General features: G+C 42.1%; 1 protein-coding gene across 2 annotated transcripts in view; it reads left to right on the forward strand.

Annotated features, from left to right (window-relative positions):
* TMEM131 (transmembrane protein 131) overlaps positions 1 to 13578 on the forward strand; it is a 111842-nt gene extending 98264 nt beyond the window's left edge. Inside the window, exons 32-41 of one of the 2 annotated variants that reach the window (XM_086619283.1) lie at positions 1687 to 1862; positions 3102 to 3229; positions 4614 to 4741; positions 4885 to 5043; positions 5776 to 5950; positions 6280 to 6401; positions 6505 to 6601; positions 7734 to 7831; positions 8915 to 9078; positions 12526 to 13578. In XM_086619283.1, the coding sequence (XP_086475409.1) occupies positions 1687 to 1862; positions 3102 to 3229; positions 4614 to 4741; positions 4885 to 5043; positions 5776 to 5950; positions 6280 to 6401; positions 6505 to 6601; positions 7734 to 7831; positions 8915 to 9078; positions 12526 to 12822 (1544 nt within the window). In that variant the 3' untranslated portion in view covers positions 12823 to 13578. The remainder of the gene's footprint in view (positions 1 to 1686; positions 1863 to 3101; positions 3230 to 4613; positions 4742 to 4884; positions 5044 to 5775; positions 5951 to 6279; positions 6402 to 6504; positions 6602 to 7733; positions 7832 to 8914; positions 9079 to 12525) is intronic. The other variant, XM_086619276.1, reaches the window with a different exon arrangement.
* Positions 13579 to 24694: the final 11116 nt, after the last annotated feature.

The raw sequence follows: 24694 nt of genomic DNA on the forward strand, positions 1-24694 counted from the left end.
AGGCTACATCAGTTTTTTTGTTAAACAGCTGCTTTACGTTGTATTTTTATGTCATGGTAACATTTAAAATAGATTTTCTAATGAGAAGCATTAAACTCTTTAGCAATCCTGAATGCAGACTAAATTTGACGCAAATCTTAGAACAAGACCTTGTGATGCAAAACCAAAATACCCCCAATAAGCTGGAAGCCAACCTCTAGAAAATTTTCATACAAAGATCTACATGTTTACACTTTTATTTGCATTCACACTAAAAAGAATATTTTATCTCCCATATTTTTGTTGTCCTTGCTACTGAAAACATTAGGTCTGAAAAAAACAAGGTTTGAAGGCACTGCCCTTTGATGTGTGTCTGGCATTTGCCAAAGTACTGAAGGTAAATTTATGTTTTGGTTCAAACTTTCCCTGAGGAACGTTTTATCAAATGAAATACGACAGCTATCATCGTGCTTCCAGACTCAATTCCAACTTGAGCTGGTAGAAATCCCAAAAGAGGCTGAATCTGCTTATTCAGCACAGGTTAATTGAGTCTTGACTTGAGTGAACCATTAAGTCCACCCTGGAAGCCGTCTGCAGGGACTGTGCAGCTTATCAATGAGAATGCTCCGCCTGAAGGGTGGTATCCAAGAGAGCTCTTATTGGTAAAGGGACATATTCCAGCTAACGAAAGGCCTAAGCGTGTTGCGAATGCTCTCGTCCTCTAAGAGAATAACAAGGGGCGATGGCAAGATGATGGTGGTAAGATGATGATGATGATAACGCCATACATGCGCGCACACACGGTTTCTCTGTATCGATGCTTTTTTTGATAAATTTTTTGCTTTCCAGGAGCCTAATCCTGCCTATTTTTCAAAGCTCTGGCTTGATTTTGAAGGTTCTTAAACCCCTGCATTTTGAACTTATACTGGGCCTTTTAGATAGCCTATAGAAATTGCAGGGAAAACTTAATCAATTGTTCAAGTAACGTTATTTATTTATATGTGAATTGCTTCAAGAAAATTGATTAAACATCCCCTGGAGTGTTTAACGCGTTGTTTTCCCTATTTGAGATGCAGTAACACCTCAATATGTCAAGCCAAACTGTTTTACAGTCAGCTTAGTCATACCTCTGAGAATAGCACACTCTGAAACAGAGTGAGGTATGACAAGGGGAGAAGCTATACTTGTGTGTGAGATTTTCAGGTTTCGGGGTTTGCGTTTTTTTGACATCTTTGCCAGACAAATACTATTTGTGATTTTTCTCATCCACTCTATTCTTGCTGAAAGTTAGTTGTTTTTTTTTTTAACTGACAAGCATGCCAATGCTGTTCTTCATTTGCTTGGGTGATAAAGCTTGCACCAACTTCTGAAGTTGATGTTTAAATCTACTGTCACGTGGTTAAACTGTCAAATTGGATTCTAACGCATTTAAAAGGAATGCCAGCAACATAGCAGAGAAGAATTATAGGTAGCCAGATGCCCACCGTCTGTAGAGAGGCAGTGGGGAGGTAGAGCATAAACATGATGCTCAGGGTTCTTCAGGTTTGATACTACTGCTCATGTTTGGTGTGAAGTGGCTGTAAGTGGTTGGTATATCATAATAGATGACAGACTTCAGAGGCTTAATTGTGTAGGTTAGCCTCCAAAATGAACTAACCCATCTCTGAGTACTGCTGCTGAGAATCTGAAGCTTCCTTATCTCCCTAGGGAAAGGGAAAACACTTCAGCGCAAGGCAAAGCCACAGAAGAAGCGGGAAGAAAAGGATAGAAGAGGGAAAGGAAAGCAACAGGAGGATGAACTGAAGGATTCTTTGGCAGATGATGACAGTTCTTCAACCACAACTGAAACCTCCAACCCAGATACAGAACCACTTCTCAAAGAGGTACGGCACTGCTCATACAAGGAGGCTCTTGTGTTGCTGGTGGGTTACCTGTTAGGAATACGGTCTGTTCCCCCCACCCCACTCCTAACTTTCATATACTATAATACCTAACAAAGGAAGTATATTAATTAAAAAACATCATTCCCAGTCCTTGTCTTCACTTCTTCTCTATAAAGTTTACTGCTCTGTGAGTGCGAACGTGCTCGAATCATGTAGTCTCAGGACTGAAAGTGCCGAGTGACTGTGGCTTGAATAAGCCACCAGTTGTCAGCAGCATTGTGGCAGTTGTCTCTCTGCATGCTCCTACCCTGTTCTGTTTTCAGAATAAAACACCAAAGTTTACTTGATAATTAAGGGGTTTGCTAAAGCCATGCATTTCAAAGGGTCAGAGTTACAAAGGGTCAGTTCCCTGGTGGTAATTTGTCAGCAGGTAGTAACTTAATTACTGTTGACAATGCCCCTACTTTCACTTTACTCATTCAGCCTACATGCTTCTAGGTGATAAACTAAAGCTCTAACACTTTGTGTAGTGATCAGGCTGTCTTAAATATTTTGTCCTAAATCCTGTGCTAGGGAACCAACAAAATGAAGCTAATCTCAAAGAGAAGAAAACCAAGCCTAAATTTTGGCATGTCTTAAATTTGAACTTTGGAGAAGATAGGGATTCTAGCTAGGGAAAAAAAAAAGAAAAGAAATCCATATAATATATTTTAAAAGTTACAGATTAGTGAGTTTTCATTTGAAAATCACCTTTGATTTTTCAGGATGGCTATTTGACAGTATACTTGTATTCAGAAATTCTAAGAAGTGTGGTTAAAAAAAATAATAAATTGAATGGTGATGTTGCTTGTATTCTTTGCTTTGTTGAAGAGTCTGTTTTAGACAACCTGGACTGCATACAAGAGATGCAATATAGGTCTCAGTGCAGAGCTGGCATCTTTTAAGTAGACTCTGAGGCCGTGGCCTGAAGAGCTGTGTATTTGCAAACATCTGATCTGCTTGAAGCACATTAATTTGCTAGATACTTTGATTTCTGCCTCTCCAAATAGGAAAAAAAACCTATCACGTTTCATAAGTATATTCACTAAGTAGTAAAAAGACACCTTCTGTGCCGCAAAAATGCGCGTTTTCAAATAGCCTTTGTTCCTCAGCCCTATTTGTTTGTACTCTGTGTGTTGTGATGCAAGAGGGACTTTACTTTTCAAGAATATTAACATGTTATTATAATGCCTTTTATAGGAACCTGAAAAACAAAAGGGAAAAGTTGTACCAGAAAAACCTGAAAATGAAATAGTCCAAGTAAAACAGAAAACTAAAAAACTGCTAACAAGTATCAAGAAAGAAATCCCTGTAGATGTGAAAACCAGGTAAGCATAACAAAGGCTTTTTAGCAGAGAAGGCATCGTGCTCGAAGGGAAGATGTTTCGATAAAAATCTGTGTATTCAACTGTTGTGGCTGCCAGCCTGGCGAACGCCAGCAGCAGATACCTTTAAGCAGCTTCCTCTTCCTTCCTGATACCAGAGAATATCTGAAGCTTGCAGATAATAAATTATTTAATGGGAATACAGCACGTAAGTAAAATGAGAATGAAATCCAGAGAAGAAAATCAGGTTAAGCAATGTTAAGCTTTTTGTAACAGGTATCACATAGACAAAATAGGGTTAATGTTTCTGCAGGAGCTTCTAGTGGCAGCACAGTAAGCCAGTGTTATCACAAGTGCCTTTAGTTGCCCTTGGTGAAATTACAGCCATGCAATTTCCTTTTTTGTATCGTAGAGTAAGATCAGAGTCTCGGATCTGTTATTAAAAGAGGCTGCTGCTGCCAGTCCCTTTCCCTTACTGGCAGGTGGTTGACTGCAGATTAAAGAAAGAGGAAGACTGAAGAACCTTAGCTTTACTATATCTAGTTCATTCCGAAATTCTGAAATCAGATTGGTATCCAAGTGCCTCAGAGGTAAACTTTACCACACTGAGGCATGGTATATTGGCTTGTTTTCCCTGTTGCTGTAATTAATGCTAAACTAACTGAGATTAGTAGTTAGTATAAATTAATTTTCTTCAAAATATTTCTGAAAACATTGCCTGGTAAACTCTTCCCCTTATCTTATTTATTCTTACTGTTACCTACTTTTTTTATCATACAAATCACAAGTTGGTTGCATGGACAGTATTCAGAAGCTACAAATGAGAGCTGGTTTGGAATTCTTCTGCAAGAAATGGGTAAAATCGTTCCTCTGTAGAAGGTTTGAGAGACATAATCAAATCGCTGGAGAAAAAGAACGATATATAGCCAAGTGAATTTGGTGGTGTGTTTCAATAGTTTTATGTCATTGATTAAGATGATCCTGGACATTAAGGGCAATAGCACGTCAGGAACATGTGATCTAACAAGAGCAGGTGGGGCAGAGGAGAAAAACAGCAGTTGCCATCTCTTGTTTACCTCTGTATAACTAAGCAAGTTTTGCAATCCTGGAGCTCCAGGATGAAAACTACTCCTGGAAGGTGAGCGAGCCCTAATAAGTGCATGGAGCAGTGTGGGTAGAAAATGAGCCAGGGCTAGGAAGGGTGGAGTTGCGTATAGGAGAAATACAAAAGTCTGCTTATGAATAGCTTTGAAGATGAGCACAAGTTTGGCATAAGAAAGCCATAGGAGACCGGTCTTTTTGTAAGACCGTATGGTGCATATATATATATTTTCCTCTTCAGCACTTCAGAGAGCTTAAAAATAAATGCATCTCTGTTTTCATTTAGTTCCTTGGAATTGTCTTATACTCCCCCGCTGGAAAACAAGCAGCGCAAAACCTTTCCATCCAAGATACCTACACAGCACCTTTTGACGAATGGGTCTAAATCAAGAAACCTCCCAAAACCGAGAGGTAGTATGAGGCTATTTCTTATAAATACCTCGGGAGTTTTATTCGATTGTTCGTAACCTCTCTTGAGTGCTCACTTCTAAGTCTGATGTGGGAAGAAAGCTCAGTTTACTATCCACGGACTTGCTTTTCTTCTTTTGTTTTAATAGGTCCAAACAGTAAGTTAGTGGAGAGCAGGCCATCAGTGTTAGCAAAATTTCTCCCCAGTGGTTCTGGACAGGAGCTAGGAAACACCAGCAGCTCAGAAGGGGAAAAGGATTCTCCACCACCAGAGTGGGACTCTGTGCCTCTTCACAAGGCTGGCAGCTGTAAGTAATCACTAGAGGATGACAGAATTACTTTTCTGCAATGAATATCCGTAGGTAGGCTTGGTCTGTTTATAGATCTTCCTGTCTTTCTTTCACTGCATAGTTGTGCTCCCGTTTTCTGCTGTAGGCCTCGTACCGATAGCATCTGGTACGATTTGGGAGGTTTGAAAACCCCGTGGGCAGAATATGGGCCATTGCACAGTGCTTCAGTGATGAACAGGATTCAGAAGCTGCTGGGGAAATCGAAGACATGAGAATTAACGCTTGAAAATAAAACTTATTTTCTACAGCAGATGGAGTTTTGCTTGGTAAAGTCTGCTGCAGCCAAAGTTGAAACTAATTACATGGATTGTCCTTGAGCCTTTGCACGCTGGTTGACATGGGGCAGTGTCAGGAGCTTTTTGGTTGCGCTGTTAAGTCCCTTTCCTGGGAACCAAATCACCTTCCTCCTAGTTACATGCGAGCATAGTCATCCCTCTCCACAGCGCTTGCTTTGAAAGGTTCTTCTGTACAATTCAGTTTCTCTTGGTACTTTTGTTGCAACACAATCTCTTTGAAAATAGGTAGTAAACCTGGCTAATGACAGGTGAAAGTAGAGAAGGAGCTACTTCGATCACTAGGAACAGCCTTTGTCGTAATTCCTCACTTTGAACAGAAGGGCTAGCGGGAGGTGGAGAAGCCTTTGTTTTGGAGTAAATATTACAGGAATGTGTTTTGTATTTCTCTTCATAGCTACGGACAACCTTTATAAACTCTCTCTGCAAACCCTGAATGCAGATGCTTTCCTGAAACAGCGACAACCCTCGCCGACGCCTGCCTCTCCATCTCCTCCTCCTCCTCCCGCATCCTTAGCTTTTGGGCCACGGGGAGGCACGTACAGCAGCATCGTGAACAGCAGCTGCAGCAAGTGAGTCTGAATCTGCACCTCCTAGCGATTTCCCAAGCACAGAACATTTGTGGAAGCTGTGTGTTCATGTGGGGCATCTCCCTTTGCTCAGACCCATTTCCTCTTCCCATGGAAACTGCTTTTTTGCAGATATTACTGTGCATATCTTGTCATGCTATTTACATTTTCCTGGAGCTTCTTACGACTTGGTAGGTTGGGAAAATGTGCGATTACATGAACTGTTGAGCTGTTAACATTTTAATGAATGCTAGCTTAAATTGCTGCTTTTTTTATCAAACCACTGAAGTCCAAAACCTTACTCTTCTTTTTTTTTTTTTTCCTCTTTAAAGTGAAACGAAAAGCAAGCAGCCTAATGGTACCAAACATAAGCTGGCAAAGGCAGCTTCTCTTCCAGGCAGGAATGGTAACCCCACTTTTGCTGCTGTAGCTGCAGGTTATGACAAAAGCCCAGGTACTGGAACCAGTTTGGAGTTCTAAGTATTTCTGAATATTCCGAGTGTTGTGTTATTTTGTTATTTTTTTATTTCACTCATTTTATATATATATTCTTGCAGGTGGCAGTGGTTTACCAAAAGTTTCTCCAAGCAAGACAGATGTTTCCAGCAATATCACCATTCCCCACACAGTCATTGACAGCGATGGCTCTGACAGGTAATTTTTATATTCTCTAGGCAAATACCTAAGCTCCTAGTAAGAAGATGGTAAGCTGTTAATGGCATTTTGAAAGTAGTAACGGAGTTCATTCTCGTTTCTTTTTTTGAAGAAAAAACCAAACCAAAACAAAGAAAAAAAGAGGGTTTTTTTAAAGTCTGGGCACAGCATCTCTCGCCTTGCCGAAAAAATTAGAGCATATGAGTGACTCAAAAGTAGAGAGAAGGATGTTCTGAATGTGATGGGGACTTCCCCACCTCATTCTCAGTAACTCAACAATCTTGTGTTCCCTGAGCATACAAGCAATGAGAAATCAGCTTGGGTCTTTCAGTACTGAGGAGTGTGAACCAAGGTCACCTGAAGTTGCTTACAGGCACAATATTTTGCTGTGCAGCAGTATCTTTCACTCCCAGTTTTAGCACCGAGACCAGAACTATCACTGGGCTTTGTGTTAGGAGGAAGAGTGGAACACAGCTGCACTGTCGTGTTCCCCAAGGTGCTCTCTCTTTTCTGACATATTTTGGCAGAGCACGTCTGTCTCATTTGTAAACAGCAGTGAGTGTCTGGTAACTTTTCTGGAAGAAGAAAGAGACTTGAATTCAGTTTTCAATACGCAAATGAATTGCTTTTCTGAGCAACATTTGTGGGTGGGGTTTTTGGGTTGTTGTTGTAAATGTTTATCACTGGTTCCAGTTAACTCATCTGTATTTTCAAGAAGCTTGCCCACAAGCTAGAGCATGAGTATTTGTATCACTTCTGAGCGGTTCCAAATTTTGTCTGCTTGTCAAAAAAACTGTGCTATGGCTTGGATCCTATATGCGTTCTGAAAAACTGAGCAAAAGAGCTACTCAGGTTTGTGCTGATGAAAGACCATTAGAACTAGAGCAGTGTGTCGCTCCAAAGTGGATGTATACACAGGAAAATGGTATTTCATTGAAATCTTTTGTTAAAACAAAAATAAGCTAATTTCTCAACTCTTGATCATCATTAAATATATATATTATGCATATATGTATGTAAACACACACACATTTGTAGGTATATATTTGTAAACAGATTAGGAAGTCAATATTGTTGGTAGTACTGTGCTAATGAGTTGTATATTGCTTTCCCATTACTCCGTAATATTTAGTTCAGGTTTGTGGAGTCCTATCAGCAATCCCAGCAGTCCCGACTTCACGCCTCTCAATTCTTTCTCTGCATTTGGACATTCTTTTAACTTAACTGGAGGTGAGTTTTTGTTTTCAAATATTTTCCATATTCAAATACCAGTAAAGAAATGGTGTGGCTCCATTCCACTGGTCTAAGTTCAGGCACTGTTCCCATCCCTGCCCTCAAAAAGGATGACTACATAGGAAAGGGTGTTAAGAATCTGGTGGTGTATTCTGTTTTTCAGCCCAGATAGAGTTAGTGGAAACTCTTAGGGTGTTTGTTGGGCTGGAAGTATTTGGTTTTGAAGTTTCTGCATGTTTACTGTAGATTTGTGTACCGTCTTTGGGGATGCATGGTGGTTTTTAAGGTGTCTGCAAAAGGTGATAAGCAAAGTGAATTTTGTGTGTGGCATTTGCCAAATGGATTGTATGTCTACTGAAAAAAATGCTGTCTACTGGAAAAATTGTATGTCTACTGAATAGTGCTGGGGGTGTGCAATCAATAGCAGCTGCTGCTGCGGGGTTCTTTCATTTTCATCGGCAACATATGGCACCAGTGCCTCCGAGGGACAGCAGTAAGATGCCTGGGATGGATCAGTTCTGTGTGTGGGACCAGGTGAACCACGAGCACTGGTGCTGCCCTCTCCTCATCACAGAAGAGATGGGGTCTGTGCTGGGGCACAGCCAGTGCTGCCTCACGTACCAGGAGCTACCTGGGAAGGGGGTGCTGCAAGGCAAACGAGCGCTGCGATTATGAGAGGCTCCTTCAGCCTTACTCCACCTGCAGTTAACTTGTCACGGGGAACTGCCAGGACTCTCAGTATTGCTGTGCTTCTGCCTGGTTCCCCCAGCTGTTTGCTTTTGGGTAAATAACACCAGGAACCAAACAAATCCCATAGGCTGATACTGAATTAATACACAGTAAGTGTATCACCTTTTTCCCCTACCGTAACCCTGATTCTAACTTTGTAGCCACTGTCTGATGTAGTGCATGTGAGATGAGATCCGTATTACTTGTGTGACCTTTTCTAATCTCAGTTCTTGCACTGCAGCAGGACCTGCTAGAAAGAGATGGGAAATAACTGTGAAGAGTATTAGTCTGCTGTGGTTCTTGGAAAAAGAGGAAGAGTAATGTACTCACTTTATTTCATTTTATTTTTAGAGGTTTTTAGCAAACTTGGTTTAGCTCGACCTGCTTATGGGCAGGATGTTCAGAGAAACTGGAATGAATACAATAATGTTCCGTCATCCATCTGGGATCCTTCAGCTACAGATTCTGTACCCTCCTGGCCAACAAGCTCGAGTTCCCCGACTCATACAACTGCAGTAAGTATTCAGTCCAAATACAGTGTTATTACTGTTACCAACCTGTTCTGTATCTGCCATCTAATTTCATTTAGAGGATTTTTAAATTTGGGTGAAAAAAAAAATCAACTGAAGAATAAAGGAAAAGGGAAACTGTATGTATTCATCGTTCTGTGTAATTAAGTTGAAATGCCTGTTGGACAGAGTGATTAGTCTGCTTATTACTGGATGATGAATCCATGTAAATTGTTTCACATAAAAACACTTCTCACGATAGCATCTTGCAGCACTTACAAAAGTGTGTTCCATTCCCACATGCTTCAGGGCTGTGGAAAGAGCCGTTCAGTTCCTGTGCCGCAGCTGGACGCTGCCTCTGTCACTTCCAGTTTGATAGAAGTTGCAAAGTAGCCAATATGATAACTTTCAGGTTTTGATTCTGCTTCCCAAGTCCAGTGTTGCGCCTACTTGTAAATTAACAAAAGGTCAAAAAAAACTTATCTAAAAGTAAAAATGCTCAAATGTATTCTTTTCAGCTTAGAAAAAAAAACACTGGAAGACAGAGCATAAGGTGAAGCCTTTAAAATGCTAATTTTGACAGAGATCTGGAATGTAGCCAAAGAAGAATCAAAAACCCAACTTCTGTACAGATTGCAGCACTGCTCTCTCATCCTTGTGCCTCTCTATCTGTCAGGATAAAACTTACACCACAACAGCTGTCTTCAGTGCCAGCTGAAATCGTTCTTCATCTTGTCTTCTGAAAATGTTTTAGTAGTGAGTAAGAGGCAGTGTTTACTTCACCTGGTAGGAGTTCAGATGGAGTGGGGGAAGGCGGGGGGCAGGGGAAGCCAGAGAAGGTCACACAGCTTCTTATAGACACACACTCACTGATCCCGCTCTGGTCATGCGGTTACAACTGTAGCTGTCACCTCACTACAACTACGTAAGGAGAGATTTTTGCTTTTTGGTCACATGGAGGGCAGATTTCTCAGCATTTGACAGAAGGAGGGATTGAGGACAACCAGAACAATCTCCCTAGCTCCTAACCTATTTCCTGGCCGCTTCTGAAACATGCTTGGAAGTGTGCTTCAGGAAGCATCGATATGGAAGCCAGACAAACGGTACAGAAGAATTGTTAATCTCTCCCTTTAAATACTTTGATTTTGGAGAAAAAAAAAGGCATTTTAAGAGCTTATTCAAGGAGAAGATCACTTAATAAACAACAAGCAGCAAACAGACTGAAATGTTCAAAGCCTTTTTAATGATAGTAATTTTTTTCAAGTGCTCATGGTGAGCCACAACAGGAAAGCACGGCTATTCCTGCCACTGAACCTCCTTGCTCTGAGTGCTAGATAAGAGAGCAGGTACCAGGCCAGGTTCCTTTTCTTCTTCCTAGCACAAGAGCCAAAGCTGTTCTTGCAAACAGCACTTAGTGGCTTCTGTGTTACCCTCCTCTCTAGGAAGGTTTCTGGGGAGTTGATTTTGATCATCCTCCTTCCTTATTCACCTTGCTTTCCCATTTTATGCATAACTGTGCTTCTGTACTAAATAGAATTCGACTTCTGGGTCCTGTTTCTCCTCAGGCTTTGCTGCATTGCTGGTACTTCTTCCCAGGTTTCTTTCTAACCACAGTCCTTTGTTAGCATGTCCTCCATTTCCCTGTGTCTAGTTCTCTCTGACAGCCTCTTTGTACCTCCCCCCTGCCAGCCTTGAAAGCGAACAGCAGTCTAGTGTAAGGTACTTTTCTCTGCCACTACTTTCCTGGTTGCTTCTACTTTATCAGCAATTGCCTTTCTATCAGGCTCTCCCAAACGCTTTTGGGACACGTAGGAATAGTTCCTGGCTCTTGCCCACAAGAGGAAATAGAGTGGACTTTTAGTGCATTAGGGTTGGTGTCTGAGCAGCAGAATGAGAGTTTCCTGCGGTAGGCTTAGTAGTGTAATGCTTGTATAGCTTAAATATAACCATTTAGTTATATAAGAGTAATAATCTGTGACCCTAGTTTGGCTCAACTCCTCAGTGACATTGGAGAGTCCTAATGATGTCGGCGGTTAACCCCTGAGTGTACTCAAAATGCCCGTCTAACACTTGGTGTCAAATTCTATGAGGACCCCTTGATAATGTGCTAAGTGTCCAACCAATTTCAGCTGTGATTAGACTGACCCTATCTTCTTCATTCCAGGGGAGAAAATCCTGAAATGAAGACATTTTCAGAGTTAATCTTGTTTACTTTTCTAAAGGGACTTTTATTTTAGTCTTCGGACGCAGAGTACACTGATACTGGTTAACCTTTAGTGTGCATTATCTGAGGGCAGAGATCTTGGGAAGGGATGCCCTATCTCCACCCAGTAAATCCAAACATAAAGATGTTTGTACCTTACAGCACTTACTCAACAAGTCCACTGCCTTTTGGATGTATCAAGTTTACTGTATATTTGCAAATTGAATTTACAGCATATGTACATTAAGTCTATTGGCGCTGAGGTATGTAGCGCGTTGAGCCTACATGTAGCAGGTTCTGTGCTAATATTAGCATGAGAGTTATGCTAACCTTTCTCATCTCCATCTCTGGCTGCTTCCGGGTATCACTTTCCACCACACCATGGGTTAGATTCCTCTGCTTGTTGCTTGCTACTGTTTGGGCTTTAATAAAACAGTTGACAAAACCTGGGCCTTGTTCATTTCTGCATGTGTTCTCTAGGCTTGCTGTACCTGTCCTATGCATCCCAAATGCATTTGTTACATGTGCTGCAGCACACCTGCATCTGCACCATGACTATTTGTCAGAGACTTCCAGATGTCTTGAGCCAGGAGATGTAGTGGAACTCCATGACAAATGGCCAGTTCTCCAATCCCCTCTCCCTTCATCTGGAGAGATTTTGGATGGGGGAAAACATGTATACTGGGAATGGGGGGAGGTACAGTGGGGCTGAACACAAGTAGGTTCATCCAAACTGTACAATTTTATAACAGATATGTCTGAATACAAGGAGATAAGTTTGCAAACAGCCAAAAAAGGATCAAGGAATAGACTTCACTGTTACCTTCCGTTACAACTTGAAGTTTGTTGGTTTTTCGAGATTCGAACCATGTTTATCTACCTCATTCTAACTAGTTTAATTAAGCTTGAGCTTTTGGCCCTTGTGTGTTAAAGCTTGAATACTAGTAGTGCTCAAATTAGTAATGGTATGGGGGATGTATAAGCTCAAATGAAAACAGCTTAAAAGCCTGGAATGTAATTGCACTCAGCAGCCCATTCAGTTACCAGATGTGTCTGATGACTGTTCATAGTGTGGTTCCTCTGGGCAAGCTCTAGTAAAGGGAGTTCAAAACTCCGTGTTGCAGTGAAGGCAGAAGGGGTTCCACAGCAGGCTTGCTTTTTCTTAGATACTTTTCTTTTAGGAGGGCTGTAAAGAAGGTAAAAATAGAGCTTGCTGAACCGCTACTTACCTAGCTCTGTCTTTCCTGCAGTCGATCCTTGGCAACCCCAGTGGCCTGTGGTCCACCACTCCATTCAGCAATTCCATCTGGTCAAGTAATCTCAACAGTGGCCTTCCCTTCACCACTCCAACAAACACGTTGGCAGGCATTGATCTCATGGGCAGTGAAAACTCCTCTGCTGCTGCTCCTCCTCCACCCACTGCTGCCACCGCTGCCAATGCTGCTGAAGACATGGGACAGACCTACAATCCTTGGAGAATTTGGAGCCCAACAATTGGAAGAAGAAGTTCAGATCCTTGGTCTAATTCACACTATCACGAAAACTGAAGCTAAGCAAAAGGAAAGAACTCTTAACCGGGTCGTGATACAATTCTGAATGCAAATTTTTGAAACATCATTTTCAGGCTGTTGCTGGTCATTGCTTTTTTTTTTTCCCCTCCCTTCCCACCCCCCGTCAGTCATGCTTTCATCACTTGCTCCTTTTCAAAGTCTGTCCTGCAATATGGTAGTGTGTGAGATTGCAGATAAGCTTGAAAAAGTCTGGGTGTGGTCACAAATCCCAACTACAGCTGAAGCCTGTAAATCTGAACAATTTCACTGGTTTCATATTTTACCATCTGCCGTCTTTATTTAGGAAACAATTTGAACTGTAAAATGGTCCTGGCATGCAATACTTTTATGAAAAGTACCGGTTTGGGTTTTTAAATTTTTTCCAGTATTATCCTCCAAGTTCTAATTTAAAATCAAAGGGCACTTTGTGCTAAAACTGCAGAGTATTTTTTTAAAATAAGACTGTCTTTGTTAACACAGGTTCTAAGAATGTAAAAAAACCAAACAAACAAAAAAACACAACAACAAAAAAAACAACACCAAACCTTAAAAGCAAAACAGCTGAATGTAAGAGCATTCTGTTGAGACTGTAATACACTTTCTGTGCTGTTTGTACATTTGTAAACCTGAATGCATTTTTAAGTTGAACTGAAATGCACACAGCCAAGACTTGTGGAAGAAGCAAGATACCTTGTGCATTTCTTACAGATACAACTTTGGGTTGTACTTTAAAATAAATACTGCTTTTTTCAAGATCTGTCTGCTATAATTCTGTTCTGGTGTTTTCTAACCTTGGACATGCATGAACCCACTTGGCGGTGGTAGCCTTCGGGCCAACATGTACTGCGCGCAGGGCCTGTACTAACAGAAACTTCCCTTCAGATGAAACCTGGCTTCTCAACAGCGTGGGTATGTATAGCAGCGGAGAATTAGAAATTGTTTTCAGGGTTACACAGTGCCACCCACTCAAAAATTTGCTGGATAGCAAAACGCTGGAAAAATGTCTGCGCTGTTTAAGTTTCCAAGTATCGGGCATAGTGGCAGCTGCTGCTGTTTATGCTACACCCAAACCTTTGTAACACTGTTCTTGTATAGGTCTGAACAAGGACTGTACTATTTTTAGATATGATTTATCTGTCTCTTTAAGGTGCCTGTTTCTCTTCATTAACAGTAAGGCAAGCCCTAGTGACTACATATATTCATTTAAGCTAAAGCCAGGTAAAATGAACCCTTCTGTTACAAAAAAGCATTACCAGACACTAGCAATATAAATTTACTTACGATTCAGCGGCACTGCTTAAAATTCACAGCAGCAGATTTTTATCAGAATCTATCCTTTAAAAGAGTAAGAACTCTATATTTTAGTCAAAACCTTTATCCAACGAGGAATATTGTATGCAACAAAATATGAAGGTTAAATAAATAATTGAGACTAAGTGACTGCTTTTCCAGCTCACATTATGTAAACAAAATCTCTACAACTGTCAGATTGCTGTTGTCTTGCTGCCACCAGCAGAAGCTTGAAGATACAGATCTCTGAAATCAGAAGCTGCTGGAACTCCTTTGTTCTTAAAATTTGGGTATTTCTAGAACCATGCAAGGTCATGAAATGTTCAGCTTGGATTTGTATGCAGTTTCGTTCCGAGTAACTGGGCAAACAAGTCTCTTACTGCATGCAAAATAAAGAGTAAGTAGTTAAGCTACTGACATGCCAGGGCCTGCTTCTCTGTATATGGAAGTTGGGAAGATAACTAGCAGTAACTTCAAGGAGCTCCTGAAGGTAATGTGCCACCTCTTGTTCCCAGCAGGTGTTTATATTAGAATTGATTCCATGGAAGATGTAAGCAGAAACAAATTCTGAGATACTAATAGTCCTTAGTGGTTTAAACAGTTGTGAGGACAGGAAAAATGTTCTGCTTTTAAAACATTTACCTTTGAACAAGACAAGGCAACACACAGGTAATTTAGACTTTTTTTCCCAAAAAATGTGAGCCATTCCCTTGTATTAATGCAAATAACCTCTGCTGCCTTTAGAATATTCTCAGTTCTTGCTTTTGAAGAGTTTCCTCTTGAGCACCAATTAAATATTAAACTTCAGTTCCAGGGGTGAAACAACCTGAACTATTAAGATCTTCAACAGAGTTTTCAGTTTCCTAAGAGAGGAAAAAGCATGTCCTTCTCCCCAAATTTATAAGACTTCCTACTTCTGAGTGTCCTATCTTCCTTCCCTCTACTCAAAGGTTATTTTGGAGTGCACCTTCACTCTGTTCTGCCTAGTTAAAGAAAGCAAAAGAGCTGTCTTAAAAAGAATTCCTAATTGTAATACACAGAATTTAGATTAAATAAAATCTGGTCAAAAGTTAGGTTAAAGAAACCTCTGTAGAGGGTAAGTACATCTACAACACAGATTTTGCTGCCTTCTCCCTGAGGTGTCCATTTGCCAGCTTCTGTGGTATAGTCACTCTTTACAAGCACTGAAAACGCTTTTGAAATTGCTGAAAACTGGAGAAGGGGATGGAGTGTGCGATAAACCAGAGGCATCCACAGAATAATCGAGGGGTCAGACCTCTTCTGATGAGGTAAAATTAAAAGAAAATGAGGTTTTGGCAAAGCACGTGTAAAGTCTTATATAGATGGGCTTGAAAACATCGCAGCCTGCTGAAAGGACAGCTTAAGATAAAAACATGGGAAGAAGTAAGGTCGAAAGCTTGGAAGCAAGGGTGGACTGTGTCTTCAAAAGCAGAACGAACAAGACTGAAGCTCAGACCATGAGGGAAGTTCCATCTATCTCAAATAAAAGACCACCGGAAAAAACAGCTTAAAGCTCTTGGAAGACGGACTGTCCTGGAAATCAGGAAGCTCACAGCCCTTTTGATAATTTAAAACATTTCTTCAGAGCAGCATCAGGGCCAAACTACTATGAGTCAGCTCTTCTCTTCCAGGCCTGGAAGCTAGTGGGAATACAAATGTCCCAGCAAGGAAGAGAAACAATTACTGTTAATTTTGGTAATTATTTTCATGCTCCTAAAGGGCAGTTCTATTCTGCCAACTCTAACAAATAGACTTTAAAAGCCTGAAAAGTTTCTGGCCTGTTACTAGAATCAGAAAGCCTGAAGTAGGTAAGCATGGCCCTACAATGCGAAATCTGTTTTAATGAGCACAAGCTCCATTTCAAAAAGCTCTTGAAAGGCATTGTCGATTTCACTGAAGTATAAGACTGTATCAGAACAGGATATAAAATTCCAGTCAAAGGACAGATAGTGTTTGTTGATTTCACAGAATAAAATGTTGGAATGAACCAACATACCAATGAACAAGTCTGGGCCCAGCCCTGGCCACAGCTCTGTCAGCAGCGGTACGTGCTGTAGCTTGGCCACTGCCCTGCGAGAGAAATACCAAACTGGGGAAAACTGGAGCAATGCAGGATGCAGAATGTGAGTAAACAGCAGAGTCTTGAGAAACACTGGAGCATCATGGTCAAATCGTACTGCAGTTGTCCACTCTGCTCTAGCTGACCATGAACTGTCTGCCTGACCCCATGAGAGGTAAAATGAAAAGCGTGCAAGTGTTCTACCTTCATGGGGTAAGAAGCTCTCTTTCACTGAAACTATTTCACCTGGAGTGACATTTTACACTAAATATAGCTATGACTGTGCCTTGTCTGTTTTCCCAACCTGTAATTACAAGCAAGTTTCTGAGCTTCAGTGTTTTCGGTCTCATGAAGCAATGACGATGTCAGCTCACGATGAGTCAGTTTGTTAAAAGAGAGCCACGCGCTGGGATTGGAAATAACCCAGCTTCTATAGTATGGTTGCTGCAACTGGAAGAGTGTTCAGTCACCTCATTTGAAACAGGTTCTGCTTCAAAACTGAGTCCTTTGCCCAGTGCCTGTTTTCATCTACTGCCAGTCAAGGATGGACTTTATGTTCAACTGGTGCTTTAGTCACATAAATACTAAAGCAGTCTTTAGGTGACTGGATCAGCATGCTCTTCAGCAGCCCTCTGAACACAACTGCTAACCATATGTACAATTAATAGTTTGCTACTTAGATGCTGTGTGATCCAGCAGCAAGTGGAGCATGAATTATAGCACAAAGAAGAACTCAAACAACCAGAAAGCAAAGCCATAAGCATCTGCAGGACCCAGAGAAAATATAATGAAGCACTAGCCTAAACTCTGGGAGATGAATAAAAATTGAGTCTTAAGTAGCAATGAAAACCCTAATATAACTATATTTGCAGGAACATGAGGACTGTCCGGAAAACAACTTTTTTCTTTTTTTTTCTGAGCAAAGCTGTGTGAAGGTAGCTGCTGAGATCCAAACACATCAGTTGGATCTGTTGACCTTAAACAGCAGATTACATTGTAGGAAGATAAATGCAGAAAGTGGAAGGAAGTGTCAAGAAAGATTTTATGGCCACTTCCTAATGAAATCCCGTTGAGGTGTTTTTGTCAAGCTAGGATCACCCATTAGTGGCCCTTCAGGAAAGACCCTGTATCTCAGACATGACTTCACTCTCTATCTGCCTACTGTGAAGCAAATGTTTGAGTCAGAGTGTCATTAACACAGGATAACATGGGATCTTCGGGTCAGGGTGGGGGGGGGGCGGGGGTGGTGGTACACTCAGCCTCTCCTGAAGTTTTACAAGATAACACTCGCATAGTCCTTGACTGACAGTGGGAAGTCAGTGGGACGTTCTAGCACTGCAATAACGGGATTCACGTGGGAAACATGCCAGAAAGTACTTACAGGAGATGAAGCAAACAGACTGTCCTGGAGTCCGAGCCAGACTCTCTTAGAAGCTGTGAAAAATCACAGTTCAATTACTTGCCGTAACCAAGACAGGGGATCTGGAGCCTGGCATCCTACAAGAGACAAAAGGTAATGGCTGGGGAGGGCACAGGAAAGAGGTACAGGCTGTCCAATTTATAATTCTGGGGCTAATAAAATATTCCCAAGGGAAGAAAATAAATTAGCTATCCTGGAAAGTTTCCTGGGCGTTTCAGCTTAGTTACAAGGAACTCACTGGGAAGCAAGTATACCAGGAAAGCAAGCACCTGGAGCAACTTCTGCCTTGCCCGGTATCACTCACTGGCCTGTTCTGGACTTACTGTCAGGGAAGACAATACTCACTGGAGAGTGGACTTTAACCTGCTTTATGGCAATGCAGGAGACAACAGAAGCTAGGGAGGATGGCTCACTGCCTCTCAAGAGGGAAATAAGCAGAAGCTGGAATCAGATGACAAACTAAAATGCTCCTTGGTGGGCTCCTTCACTGGCTATTGTTGTCTTTCTGGAAGGGGAAAGGACTTTTAGACCCTTCAGCTTTGTATCACACATCTTCCTGGTAGAGCCTGTCCTTAGCAGTCAATTACCAGCAAAATCCTACCAATACTGAAGAGTTTGGCAACAAAGAATGATGAAAGTCCCCCAAAAAATACTCAATGTTCTACACTCCAGTCGGAGGAGTCATCCCACCACGTCTTCGTGATGCCAATAAGATCATATCCCAACAGGTACGCATACACTTCTAACTCCTCTTGCTTATTCCCCATGCTGCATGCATTGGATAAAGGCATTTAAGTCGGGCCCTAGATGAATCTGACTTCCTGGCTGGAGCAGCTGGAATTCCCTTCTTCTGTTCTACAGGTACTTCCAGCATATCTTTATCATTCTTGATATTACTCCCCTCCCCCTTCAAATCTAGTTTAAAGCCCTGTCAATGAGCCCTGCTAGCTTTTGCGCCAAGACCCTCATTCCCCTCTGAGAAAGACAAGTTCTATCGGGTGCCAGTAGGCCTGGTGCCATATGACCCAAGGTCCCTTCCAACCCTAACCATTCTATGATTAAATGGGTATGACTCAGCTTATGGCTCGCAGGGAAATTCCTGTTGTGCTGTATAAACTAAGCATCTTTTTGGACAACAGTAATTTCAAGGAATATTCACTTATGTCTTGTTCCAAACCAGCAACACAGAAGTTTCTTCCCATGAGATTCTGATGCATGTCCAACTGCCAAACCTTGCTCGCATTTGCCTGCCTGTCAGATTCTGTTCTGTGGCTGAAGGCTCAGCCTCCAATTCAAGGGAGGGTTGGGGTGTAAAAATCAACAGAGCTTAAGAAAACATCAATAATACCTTAATGCTTCAGTTAAACTAAGCAAAGGCCATGAGAGAATGGACTAGCTTAATCCTTTCAAATACTGAGGGAAGAAAAAAAGACACAAGGAATAAAACAGTTCAGCTACGTTTAGAAAGTTAGTGACAGCTTCAGCTTTAACGTATGTGTGAGGAAGCGAGGGAGGAAAGGAGAGCTAAAACAGGGTTCCTTTCTTTGAAGCATCAGAACTCAAGAGTCTAAAGAAATCCTCCAAAAGGGTAACTAACTCATCACAGCTCAAACGGAAAGCAAACATCTATGCTCCAACAAGTGGCACACAAATGCCTCACTGTTATGCAGAGCTTAATTTCACATGTGCAAATGTGGGGCCTGGGCACTGGCTGTCAGTTGAACCCATGGTGCCAGGTATCAGAATGAGGCACATTGTGTGCTGACTTAGTGCCCTTGCAGTGATCAACTGCATGCAAAAATCCATATGATGCAGTTATTGGAACAATAAATCCTGAATGTTGCTGAAGTCAGCAGGTTCAGCACCAGAGAGCTTCAGAAAATGGACAGTATTTATGCTGGCTTTGTTTTTAAATGGAGCCTCCTTGCAAAAAGTCACTGATTTGGTCTATACGGCAATATTAACTCATGGGAAAAAAGATGCCGTTAGGCTTTCAGGAATTCTGACTAAATCAGCAAACCGGAAAACACTTTCCCTAACTCAATAAATTTGAGTAATGTCATGCCCTCTCCCTGCACAGTGAGGAAGGAGAGTCCTGCTCTTTAGATAAACAGCACCCCTCTGTGGCTACCAACAGCACTCAGGCCACCGCAGCAGCACCAGCTGCCCTTAAAACTTCCTCTATGATTTTTCCTTAAACCTTGAAAAAAAAATCTCAGCTATAGTAGTAGCATTTTGTTTTGAGGAGTTGTACGTTGGGAAAATTAACGCTACTTTCCCCACCACCTATACAGCTATCATTCCTCAACAGTAATGTGCCAAAAATCCTAAACCAAGAGGAACTGGAAAGTTCTCGCAGTTCAATGGTGAAAGTCCACAAATCAGCACACCCTGTTAGTCATATCAGGCTTTTGCTTCTCTTCAAGCATAGTATCACAACATGCCAGATGAGCCTAATCCAATCAAACTATTTATTTCCTATATTTATCTTGGTATTTCTTTCATCAAACTATCCACAAATGAACCACTTTTCTTTCTTTCCCCTTCTACATGCTTTCAGTATCTTTTTTTCCATATCTGCTCACCTAACAAAATTATTTCCCCAATACTGAATCCTTTTAACCTGTAATGGTCTGTACGTGTTCAAGACCCTCAGCTCCTCCAGTTCACACAGAACTTTTTTACAACTCATTTCTACACCCCCTACTTGAGGAATTTTATGCAGTTATTTTGTATTTTTGTTCCAACCTCCAAAACATTTGTTTCTGCTCTAGCCTCCAATCTTTCAGTCCACTTTACTGTTGTGAAAGGCCTTTGCTAAGCTTTTTTCCAGGGCTCCACATTCTCTCCCCTTTGAGTATTTCATTTCTTAATTGTTTGTTCTATCCCACTAACTAGTTTCAATATCAAAGCCCTGCTGCAGCCCTGCACTCTTCCAGGTTGTACCAGGAGCTTTGTGGAAGACATCGTATTTGAGGAGCTAGTGATCTCGGGCCTCCTGAGGATCTGCTGGGCCTCCTACATCAGCCTTGAGAAGCTGGTACATCGGCACGAGTAACAGCTGTATAACCCTACGGACACAGCACTGCAACGAGATGTGCTGAATGCCCCCTGCTCGGTGGTGCTGCGCTCTGGTGAACATCATGAAAGAGAGGACAGGACACTCCTACCTGTCATGAGGAGATCGATGGGTTTGTTCCTTACACAAGACAAAGGCACCGCGGTGCAGGAAGGGACCGAACTTCCCCAGGGGCGAGATCTGCACAGCCTGCCGTGGGAATCCATCCCGGGTCTGTCTGATGCTGCAGGAAAGTGGGGTTCCCTGTACCTGACAAGACATGAGATTTACTCACTGTCTATATTCCTCTTTTTATTCTACCATATTAAAATGGCAAATTCATTACACTATGTGCTGCTCTGCCTTTCTTACCGAGATCCAAAAGAGCCCTGTGCCTGTCCCATGCAGAACTCAGGTCACTATATGTCACCTACATATCCAGATCCACGAATAAATGTTGATCAAAGAAAAGAGCAAATGTTTTAAAGCAAAATCCACCTTAGGTCTAAGCACCTTCAAAGCTTCCACCCTTCTAAGCATCATTTTTCTACTCGATTTTAGCCCTGACTTCCTGCTTAACTCTTCAGCAACCAACCGGCAGCATTAACGCAGTGCCCTGCATCTGCAAGACACTGAGGTGGCACTCAAGTATTAATATTGTGGGTGACCCTGAACAGCCCCTGCGTGCCCTCATATGGTCGTTCTCAATCTCTGCAAGTACAGACTTTGCGCTGTCACCAAATCTTTCATCAGGTCGGAAAAGTGGTGGGACCAGAACAGCAGTTCAGTCCTATCAAGTCTTTTGAAACTACCATGGGCTAAAAAGTTCTCCTTCCTTGGAAAAGCTGCCCACTCTTTTAGTAATGCTATTCAACAGTTCTGTATTCCTTAAATAACTATCAATCTTGATTTACAATATGAAAACAAGAGTAATGATCAGATTACTGTCTATGTACATCCATAGTCTGACAGTAGACAGGAATGTACCAGTAATATGCAAAAACAACCCCACCTACAGATTGTTGACAAGCCATCAACTTTCTAGTTAACTACCTCCACCATAAAGACAACTCATAGTTTAAGTCAGGTACTCCATGCACAACCTGCATAAACCTCCTAATTCTCATTCTCTGAGGACTCAAACAATGAAATCCCAAAAAACCATAAAGAAATTAATATCCAGAGAAGGGAAAGTAGAGATGATGTGACACAACAGAAAGCACCATAACAGCACTATATAAATCGACTCAGAGTTGACACTTCTGCCACAGACACTTCCAAAAAAGGAAGTCATAAAAGAATTGTACAAATACACTTGGAAATCCCACGCGATGTTTATTCTGTCCTTTCACAGTTATAAGGCAGGAGCCACTGTCAAAGACAGGACATGAGGCTGGGCTGGTTTTTCCTATCACAAAGTGCAGATGTTTCAAGGTTCCTAATTTAGGTTGCTAAGCCTTGAATCTAGCTGGCTGCCCAATCCTACCTATTAACTGCCTGTTTAATTAAGTAATTCTCCAGACATCTAGGACTACTTCTGTGTCTGCCCAAGCCCAAGAAGGATCCAGAAAACAAGCGCTTCTCTGGCCCCTGGGGAGCCCCACCAGTATGAGCGTTGCCAGAGCAGACAAATACCAGCAGAATGTCACTGCTCATGAAGTCACAGAATGGTTTGGGTTGGAAGGGACCTTAAAGATCATCTAGTTCCAATCCCCCTGCCATGGGCAGGGACACCTTCCACTAGATCAGGTGGGTCAAAGTTTCATCCAACCTGGCCTTGAACACCTTCAGGGATCGGGCAGCCAACATAAGAAGCCTGTACCTGGGGAACATCTGGGCCGTGGAATTGCAAACAAGAGGCTGCTTCTTGCATTAACCCCAAATCATGAAAACCAGGTAGCTAACCTAGGTTACGTTTGCTTCAGGAAACAGTTTGCAACTGGAAATACCCCATGGCACTCGCCCTGCCTACCTTGACAATCCCTCCTGGCAAGATGAGAAATCACTTTCCCATCTCTCCACTCAGTAGAATCCTGAGGTCCCACAACCTAAACCAGCAGCACTTCAACACCTTACTGGAAAAGGGCCATGCTGGATAACAACTCATGCACCAAAATAGCCATCTGGTGCTTTTGGAGTTGTCTTCCAAGGATGACTGGGGGAAGAGAGGCACAGATGGGAAAAAGAAGAGCTCAAGTTTCCAGCATCCTGCGCAACCAGTTCGTGCAGTGGAGGATCTGGAGGGGAAGAGTGGCGTACACTGGTGCCTGGGTTCCTTAGGGCTTCAGAGCAGTGGAGAGCAGAGGGTGCAGGCAGCAAACAAGGTTCCTTGTCCACAAGCTGTGTCACTTAACTGGGTGTGACAAATGCAGCTGGGGTAAGGCTGTGGCTGTGCCCTGCCAGGCTGGATGTACAAAGGCCCGTCTCTTCTCCCAGCACTGAGTGAGAAAAAGAAGCCCAAGCCCAGGTGAGTCTCAACCATAAACTTCCTTATTAGCAATTCCCAATATAGAAAGCCTCAGGAAGCTCAACACATGGAGCAACAAAGCCTACAAGTTAGGCAAGCTATGGGTGGCAAGCTTCCTTTGTAGATGTAGTCAAAGTGGTTCTTGCAAAGCTGATGGCAGCAGCGGAGCCAGAATCTGTAATGTGTAACTCACTGCAGAACCAGCACACACAGCCAAGGATGAAATGCGGATTTCGCATGCTAAGTCAGCCCACGTTACAGTACAAAACCAATTTAGATACACACAGTAAAAATAAACATTGTCCGTTTTCCTTTTTTGCTCACAAGGGAAGAAGGCAGGACAAACAAATCTTCCAGCCTCCTTTGATGTGCCTTCCTTTTCCCCTTCGTAACATCTGATAGTTCTCATTTCCCTGCATCTCAAGACAAGTGTTCTCAAGTGCAGTGGTACAAACACCTGAAGCTGAGTCACACTAGCCTGACATGGGGGGAAAACAAATTCCACACCACCTCTTTTCATCAGCTCCTGGGAGCAAGAGCTGCAATCAGCTCTGCAGGGAGCCCCTGACACAAATGCCACAGAAAAAGACACCTAAGAGGACACCACTTTTCACGGTGGCTTGGGAAACTCAAACCAGTTCCTCGAGAAACAGCTGCTGGTTGGCTGCACTGTGCTGCTTTGCACCACACCACAGGCTGCTCCTGCACACCAACCTCCCAGAAGCACTGTGATGCCCACGGCCTCCCCGGCAGAGGAGGGCGTACATCTGCATTTTGCAAATTACTGCTGAGCTCATGAACCTTCTTAGAGGAAAGGGGCTGGAACCAAGGAAAATAAGCCAGATGAATTTTTAGTAGCACTACCGTTCTTCAACTCAATAATTAAGCACTTCTACTAGCTGATAATTCTCAATAAGCTTTATTCAAGCTCCTGCCATGAGCCATGTCTCACAGTGTTGCTGCAGAGTTAGCTACTTCCAGAGACTACTCCCACAAAGATACTGTAAAGCCTTATTTTTCACATAGAAAGTTCACTTTTTTTGAAGATCTAGAAATCTCATGAAAGTATTCTAAACCCAACAAGGAACCAAGAAAAATCAAAGATACTAATTTCAGCCCTTTGCCTAAAGACCGTGGAGTTGTGGATATTGCCACTGCATTTCAAGGAATACTCACTCTCTCATACAACTTACTTTAGTTAAAGTTGACTGAAAACGTAACATCATGCACTGTAACTGAAAGTCCTGTCAATCTTATGGGAAATTTGGTCAAAACAGAACAGGAAGAACATGCAATAAAATCTCAATGATTAGAGGAAAAAAAATGGGGCAGGAATAACCCTGAATCAGAAAGTTCTGAGATCAGAAAGAAAAAAACATCAGAATGACTGTACCCCATTATAGCTAACATGCTATTCAAAACTGATGGATGGCTGTCACACATCTAGGCTAGACCACATCATGTTTGTTACAAACCTGTAACATGCAGGGCATTTTTACAGACATTTTCAGAGAAAGCATTTCTATAGCAACAGGTAATCTCCAGGATTTCAAT

The sequence above is a fragment of the Tauraco erythrolophus genome, chromosome 1 (genome assembly GCF_009769465.1).
Source record: "Tauraco erythrolophus isolate bTauEry1 chromosome 1, bTauEry1.pri, whole genome shotgun sequence".
NCBI classification, from domain to species: domain Eukaryota; kingdom Metazoa; phylum Chordata; class Aves; order Musophagiformes; family Musophagidae; genus Tauraco; species Tauraco erythrolophus.